General features: G+C 42.3%; 1 protein-coding gene across 7 annotated transcripts; it reads right to left on the reverse strand.

Moving 5' to 3' along the window:
- Positions 1 to 364: 364 nt before the first annotated feature.
- LOC147611727 (protein MANNAN SYNTHESIS-RELATED 1-like) lies at positions 365 to 9,185 on the reverse strand. Of its 7 annotated transcripts, none has more exons than XM_086784767.1 (6): positions 8,755 to 9,185; positions 8,429 to 8,579; positions 7,875 to 7,945; positions 1,973 to 2,058; positions 1,256 to 1,838; positions 365 to 904 (listed from the first exon to the last, which is right to left on the reverse strand). In XM_086784767.1, exons 1-6 carry the CDS (start codon positions 8,860 to 8,862, stop codon positions 578 to 580), a joined length of 1,326 nt encoding a protein of 441 aa, XP_086640893.1. In that variant the 5' UTR covers positions 8,863 to 9,185; the 3' UTR covers positions 365 to 577. The 7 variants fall into 7 exon arrangements, with proteins under 7 accessions (XP_086640893.1, XP_086640898.1, XP_086640897.1 ...); XM_086784773.1 differs by lacking the exon at positions 365 to 904 and adding an exon at positions 912 to 1,044; XM_086784769.1 differs by lacking the exon at positions 365 to 904 and adding an exon at positions 991 to 1,136.
- Positions 9,186 to 10,459: the final 1,274 nt, after the last annotated feature.

Consider the following 10,459-nt stretch of genomic DNA (forward strand, 5'->3'; position numbering starts at 1 on the left):
TCTGCAAGAGGGTGCTGAATTACACATGCCACGTGTGTAGACATTCGAACCCTATACCTCCCTTTTGAGAGGCAAGGATGCTACCGCTTGGCTAGAGCCCAGGAAGCAGAGAGAGTACCCACTTTAGAAGCCAAACTGAAATAAGGAAAACTATTGATTGGAACCTCTTCCTTTGGCATGTTGTCACTGTGAAAAGTCCACCCATCTTGCAGTAACAGAAGAATGTTCTAGATTCCATCAAAGATTTCTTTAAAAGTCATCAAGTACCTTCTCAACATTGATGTCCACGAATCAACATTCACAAAACTTTAAGGATTTATCCGCACACTAACAAATCAAAGGTTCTTGTTTTTCCAAGGAATGCTTTAAGAACCCTCAAACTGAAATCGGGTTAAGGTATAATGAATACAACAAGAGGTAAAATACAATGGTCAAAATTATTGCATGATGTCCTCCTAATGTATGTCCAGGAAAAAAAATGTATGTCCTACAAGACAAGTTTAAAACAAAAATTGCAGTAACCTGGAAAAATAACTCCTGAAAGAAATCATGCTGCCTTTTATTGAGCAAAGGCCCGCTACAAAACCCTTTTCTTTGACTCATTTGCACTTGAAGAAGCCTTGCAAAAACAAGAGTAAACAGCATGGTCTTTCTTTGTGACGAACCTTGAAAGAGCTCCAGAAACCTGTAGTTTAGAGGAAGAATCTTCTGTTACCGTAGGGATGAGTATCTGAGTCTTGCCAATGGGGATTCGCTTCCCAGCAATGCTCACATAAGAAAATCCCGATATTGCAGGCACAAACACATCGCTCTGTGTGCACACATAGAAATCTATGGCCCTTTCGAACTGTGTGTGGCCCGAATACAGAATCTGCTTCTCTTCATTGAATGGCATGCTGTACTCCTGCGAATACACCATGCATGAGTGTAAGGTGCACTAGAGAGCACAAGCCTTTGATGCCACACATGTATCAGCACATTTTGTAACGGGCCTAAGTATCTTGTGGAGAATGCAATGGTTTGTGTAGTTGCTTAAGTATCCACCTTCATATTGTCACAAATATTAGTTTTCTTATTCTATGACCAGAGGGATGTTGACATGTCACCAGACAGGGCATGCCGCATTTGTACTCATACTGAAAAACACATTGATAGAACGGTATTTCCTTTGCAAGACTGTTAAGTAAGAAAGTATATAAAATGGTCTAAAGCTACTGAGCTGAAGAGAGAGAAAGCAGACCCGATGAAAAGTTACCTTGGTGTATACATTTGGAAAGATGTCCTTAAGTGGATCAAGGCTTTGATCCCACCTTGACTGTGTCAAATAGATCGCCGTGTCAGACGAAAACCCTAGTCTTTTCAAAAAAGTGCTCACACCATATGCATCAAAACACTTTTTGCTTTTCGAGTTTCCTGATTGGGTGCAGCCCTTCTGTTTCAACACATCGACTCCCAAATCGATAGCAATGAAGCGGCCACTGGATGATTCACCGGCTTCTCTCACTCTACTGATCACCCTTTCCCCGAGCTTCTGCACTTGTGAATGAAAGCGTAGGGAACTGAAAGTCACCAGACACCGTATTGCTTGTACTTCTTCGGTAGATGAATCTTTGGCCTTCATACTTGATGCAGAGAAGACACTTATAAGCTGAATGATCATATTCTGCTTGAAGATAGGCTGCACGTTCTCCTCTATGTACTCTGGCGTTACTTTGTAAGGCACCTTCAGCACCTTAGGTTTCACTGAGCGGACATCCTCGGGTAATCGCCCCACAACTCGAACTACATCCTTAAGGCTTGATATGAAGTTATTTACATCATAAATTTTGTCAAAATCCCTGCAAAAAGGCATTACATTGTGAGCTCAAGGATCTGCAAGAAGCTGCCAACCTCCTTGCATTCCAACTATTGCACAGCAAAAAGAAGAGCCAGCAACAAGAATGTTATGAAGTTGTCAGCCTCAGAGAAATACCCATTAGGTTCCTCAGGGGCTTCCTTTATTGTTGGCAGCAATAAAGTGGCTCCAAGATATCGAGCTACGATGACAGAATCTGCAACCTGCCAATATAGCACCAATGTTATTACTGTCAGCAGTGTCATGAACGCATCAAAATCTTGTTATCTGCAAATCATCAAATGATAAGTCTCTAAAGCAGGAGACCAGTGGATCATGGGCAGCAAGACCACTGCACTGCACAGGACTCACAAGCAAGATTAGTTTGAGGATCTTTCTCCAAGTATCTTCTGGGGTAAGGATTGGGGATAGCTCTAAGCTAACCAGTGAATGGTAATGGCAAGGTTCCAGTGTTCAATCACAGAGGTGAGGAGATACACCATAAATGTTTTGTTTGTTCTTGACCTTTCTCAATGCTATTGTCATGTGCACACTCTCCCAAGTGTGACGTGGACATGCTTCTACCGATTGGGCAGCTCAGAGGTTTGAGTATTTTGCCCACTGTTGTGCCAGTTCATTGTAATATTGTTCACGTGCCCAGTGAGCAGCCAGCCAAGTGTGACCAAAGTTATTGGGTTAGTGTGTGAACTGTTGAAAATATGAAAGCAAGAGCAAAACTAGAAATGAAACAAGAACAAATGAAAGACAAAGAGTTACCTTGAGATGAGTGTAGACAAGACACAAGATTGATGCTTTCATTGATGTGACACCTACAATATATAGGTGAGAAGTACAAGATTGAGTAGACTGATTTATGGGATAAATGTAGAGGTGCCACATGGCACTAGACTCAAGACACAAAGACTCAATTGAAACTAGACTAGAGAAATAGTACACCTAGTGTGCACTTATTTCCAACACCCTCCTTAAGTGGACACTAGGAGGAAGACAAAAAGACAAGACTATGACAAAAGATAAGACCAAGACAGAGAGACTAGACAAGGATTGAGAGACAAGCTAGAAGACAAGATGGACAATACTAGAAGACAGATATAAAGACTGATAGACTGAGAGACAAGACATGAGAGACAAAAGATCCTGAGACACCCCTCCTCAAGTTCATATGGGTCCACAAGGATAGGGACAAGATGGATCTTAAAACAGACACAGTCAGACAGATAGACAGACAACAGATAGACACACAGACAAGACTAGATAGACAGAAGACTGACTGTAGACAAACAGATGGACCTTGAAGACATCCCCTCCTCAAGGGCAATCTCTGCCTCTTGGGTAGGGACAAGAGAGAGGTCAAAAAGCATAATGAGTAAGACACTAGAACCCCTTGACCTACATCATCGGTGGTCAAAGTGGTAGACAAGAAAGGTGAAGTAATCAGAAAGCCCATTCCTCATCATGTGAGGAATGAACAGCAAGATCTGCTGATGTAGATGCTGCAGCAACATGGGCTGAGGTAGATGCAGGGGCTGATGTAGAGGTTTTAGAGTAGCAGTCCTTCTCCCGGTGATTATCACGGCCACAAATGGTGCATGGATGAGCCTTGAAGCAGTCCTTCTCCATATGATTAGTTTTTCCACAATGGGTGCAAGGCTTTCTTACCTTAGAACCTCCTTTCTTTGCTAAAAATGCAATGTCAGTTACCTTTTGTTGTTTTGTTCTTTCCTCTTCTTGGAGAGCATTGATGATACCTTCAAGAGTAGGATTATTGTGATACTTGAAGGTAGTGACAAGAGTAGCATAGGTGTCAGGTAAACTTTTGAGAAGCACAGCAATAGCAATATCTTCGGAGATGGGGGACTTCACTGATGCAAGCTGAACCATAAGACTGCGAAAATAATTGACATGAGAGGCTATAGTAGCTCCCTCCTGCATATATAGATCAAAGAATGAGATCATAAGTGCAATCTTAGAATTTTTAGAGCGGGGTCCAAAAAGGGTATCCAAAGTGATCCATGCTCGAGAAGCAGACTGTATGTCGGAGATGTGATGAATGTAATCATCTCCAAGACCGAGCAAGATGATAGCATAGGCTTTGTCATTCTTAGCAGTGGGAGCATAAGTGATAACTTGCTCAATGTCGGAATCTTCGGGAGCAGCAGGATGAACAACGTCCCAAAGACTTTCTTTCATAAGATGGCACTTGATTTTGATTTGCCAAGTATGAAAGTTGGACCCATTGAATTTGTCGATAGACATGAGAGAATGAGTAGAAGAGGCCATGTGGGAAGGTCTTACCTCTTGCTAAAATGCAAGGGCAGTGTCTATTCCCTTACAAGATTGCAGAAATGAATGAAAGGAGAGATCCAAACTGTTTTTAGAAGCCGGCTCTCTCACCACTTGTCAAGGCCATAGCATTTGACAGCCCATCGAAGCATGAGGAACTAGCAGTTTGCAGATATGAGGATAAGAAAAGGACTAACCAGCAAACTGATGGAGACAATGCACAGTACCTTGTAGACTCTTCAAGAGGAAGCAATGGCAAAACTGAATGCAGCAAAATAGCTCGTTTAGGAGGACAGTCGATCTGCAGCTTCCTTGAGATGATACGCACCCTTGAGTTGATGAAGAAGGCAGCCAAAGAAGAGCTGCAACAATACGGCGGGCAGCAGCAGCTACTGAAATCAGGCCGGCGCAGGGCGGACAGCAAAAAAACTGGCGGACAGAAGATTCAAGTCGGCGCAGGGCGGACAGAATGTGAATAGGCTGTTCAGCTCGGCACAGCCTGCGCAGAATGTGAATAGGCTGGTCCTACAGGCTGAGTGCAGCTAGGGAGATGGTGGCCTGAAGCTATGGCAGGCAATACAGGGCAGAAGCAGCCTGCTCTGATACCATGTTGAAAATATGAAAGCAAGAGCAAAACTAGAAATGAAACAAGAACAAATGAAAGACAAAGAGTTACCTTGAGATGAGTGTAGACAAGACACAAGATTGATGCTTTCATTGATGTGACACCTACAATATATAGGTGAGAAGTACAAGATTGAGAAGACTGATTTATGGGATAAATGTAGAGGTGCCACATGGCACTAGACTCAAGACACAAAGACTCAACTGAAACTAGACTAGAGAAATAGTACACCTAGTGTGCACTTATTTCCAACATGAACATGCTTAGTTGGACATTATTTTTAGGGTTGGTAAGGTTGGTAGCCCACTCACCAACATTAGACACTATAAATAGGAATCTAGGCCTTAGCAATATTCATTCATTAATCACTCAGTCATCATTGAGTCATTGAGAACTCAAGAGTAGTGCTACCATTGAGTATCTCTACTCAGCATTGTAAATACTTTATGTTAGTAATACATAGTAGATTAGGTCATCTCTCTCTACTAATACATAGTAGATTAGGTCCTCTCTCTCTACTCTGTATTGAGCATGAAGAACGCTTCCGCAAGCACCCGTGTTACATTGGTATCAGGGCATCAGGTTTTGATGAAAGAAGGGCTGCAATTTTCTCTCTCGTAAGAGCATGGAGATCCATCGCAAAGAACCCCATGATCATCAGCATTTTCACTCAGGTTTGTGTTTTTTTCATCAAGGCTGCATATTGCAAACTCTGTAGATAGCTCTTGTGTGTGCAAGGGGCGCTTAGCCAAAGGGCAGAAAGAGGGCCAAGCGTGCCAAGTAGAAGCGGACAGAGCAAGCCAGACAAGGCAGCTACTGGTCCAAATGCAACCAAACAAGGGTGGAAGAAGGCACATCATCAGGGTGGTCCAGTGATGGGCACTCAAAGGCCAGATCTGAGAGAGCATAAGGCAGCCCGATTCAGCAAAAACACAGCCTTATTCAGCCTGCAGGATGGCACACAGTAGGCGGCCATCCACAACAGCAAAACGCATCAAAAAGGCAGCCACATTCAGCAAAAACGAAGCCTTATTCAGGCTGCAGGACAGCACATAGTAGGTAGCCATCCACAGCAGCAAATACATCATATGGGCGCCTCTAAGGGGGTGCTACAGGCCAGACAGTTTCTGGATGGAGGGGGCGGATTTATATGCATATATGCAGCTTCCCTGAGTATATTGTTTATATATCTGAGTATATGCGGCCTCACCGGTGGCCTCGCGGCCTAAGCCAATTGGCTACACGTTTCGGCATATGTTTCGACCCAATGGCCACCCTCTCCTTGTATGGTGCGTGTCTACTCTTTCTCTCCTTTCATGGGAAATTGGCGCATTTTTAAAGAGAAGGTGGAAGAAGACAAATTCAGAAAAACCGGAAAAATTAGCAATTCCCTCCTTGAGCCTATGTGCTAGGGTTTGAGGTAGAGAGAAAAGCACCGGAATCAAACACACCGCAGAACACTAAATAGCCCTAAAACTACTGATTTGTATTATGTACAAGAAAGAAGTGTTACAACTGAATTTCAAGTACAAGAGATGGCAGAGAATGTAGATGACAGTTCGCAGCCCAAATGCTCTGCTGAAGATTTTCCCTTGGCCAGCCCACGCGCTGTAGAGAAACACTCTGTAGTTGTCTGGTGCTAAGATGTAAATGAAAATGACGATTTTCCCATGCACATATATGTATGCAGTATTAGTGCTGGTTGACCAAATAAAATGTTGCCAGCCTGTTATTAATATATATACCTAGATGAATCCAAGCACATGCCCAAATTCACCTTTTCGGAACATGCATGTTATATACTCATGGTAGTCAACCCACAAGACTATATAACTATCAACTCCATTATGCATAGTATGGACTAGATACTACGTGCGGCACACAGTGAGGTGCATCACACGTGATATCAGTATCTATCATTTCATTTTGAATTATTCTATGCTTTATTGAGTATGTGGGTGAACAGGGATCTCACATCTACGAAGATTAGATTGATTCTACGGAGACTAGATTAATTCTACAAAATCCTTTCGTAAGTGAGAGTGAGACAGGTTACCACTATGGTGAAAGAATTGGGTAGTTTCACTATAGAGGTCTACTAGAGCCCGAGGGTGGTTGGAAGGTTTGAGCTCCTACAGAAATAAATATGTCCTAATTCTTAAAGGGTTCAACAAGTGATATCTGATCAATAGTTTTACTTTCATAATGTATCACTGATGGATATTTGATCATGAGATTGTGAGTGAAGAGAATGAGATTGGTTCAGTGATTGTAGTGTTGGAACTTATTTGGTCTACTTTCCATAGTACTATGTTTTCAAAGTATTATATAAGCCACTGTGCTAGAATTTCTTTTGCAATATCTTATTGAAGTGAGATAGAGCCTCATAGGTAAACATGACAATATGTTATTGCACCACTTCTTATGTGCAAAGTCTGCTTAATCAAGTCAATCACTAACACTAAAAAGGTGTGTGTGAATCCCAACAGAAAACACTGATTGTCAGCTGTACTACTTCACTCTTCTAGGCTAAGTCGAAAGCAAACCTGAGCACATTGAAAGAAAGGACCAGCATAGCATTGACTACCTGCTATGACATCCCTACTCACATTGTCGGTGCCCGAAAGCAGATGCATTATTTGAAAGATGTGTCCACCTTAGGGAACAAATCTTCAAGCATAAAATAACCATGCTGAGTTCCTTCTCTCCAGCTGAAGAGCAGACCTGGCCATAATGAAGGCTAGCATCAAAGAGCAAAGCCAACACAAAACTAAACTATACATGCATACAGGACGCAAGCCAGCAGCAAGGAAATCCTGCTGAATAACCATCCAGTTGTCATTCTCAATGGTGGCCTGCGCTACTGATGGATGAAGCCTCCTTACAAAGTGCTGAACTATGCGATGTGAAAATTCAACTACCCACACGAAAGTGTGCAGAGATGTTTATCTCCAATACATTATGCTCAGAACTAACATTGCAATAATCAGGGCATGATACATTTGAAGGACAAAGAAGATAACATGCTGTTTTCAAAGGACTAATAATGCGCAGGCCAATGTGTGTTCAAATTCATTTTCTTAAAAACAACATAAGAGTTAGACCCATGACCTGCAATGGATGGTACTGGGGGCCATTGGATAACTTGACCAGCACATAGCCCCATGTCTTGCCCTGTCTACCTGCACAAAGATATTATTTTTCTTAAAGGCTTTTCCGGGCATGTACTTTTAGATATACAATTAAAAATACATGGCCTGAAGCAGTGTACATTTGGGCAGCTGAAAAATAGCATCGAGCAGCCAGTCCACAGACAAGGAAAACATAACAATGCTTGATGAACAAATCCTTGTAAAATTTTGGCAGCAATGCTCATCACTCAAACCCCAGTTTTTTTGAATACTTTGGAATCAACCACACGCCCACAGAAAGGCAGGAGAGAGTCACCTGCACACAAGCTGGGGTACAGTCCAAGGAGACAGGTGCAAGGGCCCCCTTAAGAGCTGGAGGCATGCAGGCATCCTTGCGGGTCTAATTATCATTTCACCTAAGCAAAACCCTCCATTAAGCACCCCTGCTAATGACTGTCTTCTGGCGCGGCATGGCATGAAACAGAATACCAATGGGACAAAGGGCACGGCATGGCACAGCACAATGTCACCCACCTGTAATGTGCTTGCTCCAGCATGGCTGTAGCACAGGTCCTGGTTTCCCCCACAATTCCCTGGGTGTATCATCGCGAACAATACTCTTCACAACCTTTTCTGCATGTTCATTTACGAGTTGTTTGTTGTCAGCCGCCATCAATGCCATTTCCTTCAACAGAGAAGAAGGTACACTAAGTGGTGTAGAGGATCATTTAACTTTATCAATTTTGTCTTCTCACTTACTAGTGTATGCCTCTTAATCTCTACAAATTCATAGCCACAACCAAGGGATGTGGGAAGAGAATTCGAATTAACGAATTAATTTATTCACGATCGGTATATACCTCTGGTGTGGAAGGGGAGAGCGGCCCATGGCCTATCATGTTGAGCAGCATGATGAACATGCCTATGGTAAGGGCTGCTGCGCCAGCTTGCCTCACATCGAACTGCATTCTGAGGAACCACAAGGAGAAGAAGTCAACTGCAGAGATGGCTATGGATCTGTGGGAACACTGGAAAGGGCAAAGTAGCAGCTCAGGGGCAAGGGCAGGCAACACTGAGCTTCTGCTAAGGCATGGCTATGGAGGCTCCAGATTTTCTTCTCGGAGTTCTGCTGTCTGCACAAGGTTGAAAGGGACAAGGGGGGTCGGGTGATCGAGGAAGATTTGAGCTGCTAATGGGCAGCAGCCGATGGTTCACCGGCAGCAGACGCTCGTTTATAGGACCTGTCAGCGGCTCTTGATGGGGAGACAGCCCACGAAATGCAAGAAGCTGTGGCTTGTTGTTTGCTTTTGATACTTTTCTTTCTTAAATGGGATTAGCCTGTCCACATTTTTTTTAAAGGAAAATAAGAAAACTCTATATTCTTGAGGACCTTTCCACACTTGAATGATGGGCACAGCCAAGGTTTTCATGCACACCCCTTTGTCATCCTCATGTATGGTGCACAAAGTTCTCTAATCAATTGAGGGCACACTAAAGAGGAATGCAAGTTGAACTTGCCCATCCACTATGTGAAGCTTCAAGCTTCTGCTCAACCAGCAAGACCAGCAAAAAGTTCAACTTCCTATTCTTTATACGTCCATCAAAAAGTTCAACTTCCTATTCTTTATACGTGTAATGGAGGTAGATAATTGTTGATTTTTTTCCCTCTCCATGTGCCACTTGCCCATCAAATACCATAACATGTTTAAAATTCCCCTCATAAACTTCACTACAATGGGTGAAAAGAGCTCTTAAGGTCAAGGGTTCCTATGAAATATAACCCATAGTTAAAATACCATGCAAGCACCTAAGATCAAGCATTCTCGTGCATATTGCCCAATCTTATCATGAGCTCAAGCATGCATAGAATCTTCTCTTGGGCTTAGATGAACGGAATGCTTAAAATGGCATTAAGGGATTGCTAGTCTCTTGCCAATTTCACTCAATAGAGTTGGATGAAGCCCTTTGATCAAGTTTACATATGCTTGTCTATAACCTACCAACAATGCATGTCAATGTAGCAATTTATGGGCTTTCCACTAGTAACCTTAAATACTAAAAATATGCTTCAAGAAAGGTACATATTCAACACTTTCCAACTCATTCCACAACTAAGATCGAATCTTGTGCCCCAACTCTTTTTGAAATGTGTAGTTTTGTTATTTGCATTTTTATATAATCCCATATATGATAGCAATAAAGTTATTAGACTCAATAACATTTCTAGTATGAATTTCTTAATACCTTGATGTGCTTTCTACCATTAATAATGCTAAATATTTTGCTAGCTCACAAAAGTTTCATGTGTGGTCTATAAACAATCTACTTAAAAGCTTTAGTGATTATTTTCTAACAATTGCTTAGCCAATTTTTGTCTTCGTGTCGACATCATGTCACATTAGCTTTTTAGGAGACACAATAGGCAGCAGTGATACATTGTACTCTATAGTGTGGTAAATCTATATATAGTAGGACCCATACTAATACCTCAGAGAGGCAATGGTGGATGGTCACTATGTCACGAACCTATTTGAATAAAGTACACCTACTCTAACCCTACCCAAG

The sequence above is a fragment of the Cibotium barometz genome, chromosome 47, assembly GCF_041138505.1.
Source record: "Cibotium barometz isolate CiBa-2024 chromosome 47, ASM4113850v1, whole genome shotgun sequence".
Classification (NCBI taxonomy): Eukaryota; Viridiplantae; Streptophyta; class Polypodiopsida; order Cyatheales; family Cibotiaceae; genus Cibotium; species Cibotium barometz.

Bases quoted from the DNA above. Each gene is read 5' to 3' on its own strand.
- LOC147611727 (XM_086784767.1), bottom strand. From the start codon at position 8,862: ATGCAGTTCGATGTGAGGCAAGCTGGCGCAGCAGCCCTTACCATAGGC. The intron at 7,946-8,428 runs GTGGGTGACATT...ATCTTTGTGCAG, and splicing joins CTGGAGCAAGCACATTACAG to GTAGACAGGGCAAGACATGG. The intron at 2,059-7,874 runs GTCATGGGTCTA...CTATATTGGCAG, and splicing joins CCCAGTACCATCCATTGCAG to GTTGCAGATTCTGTCATCGT.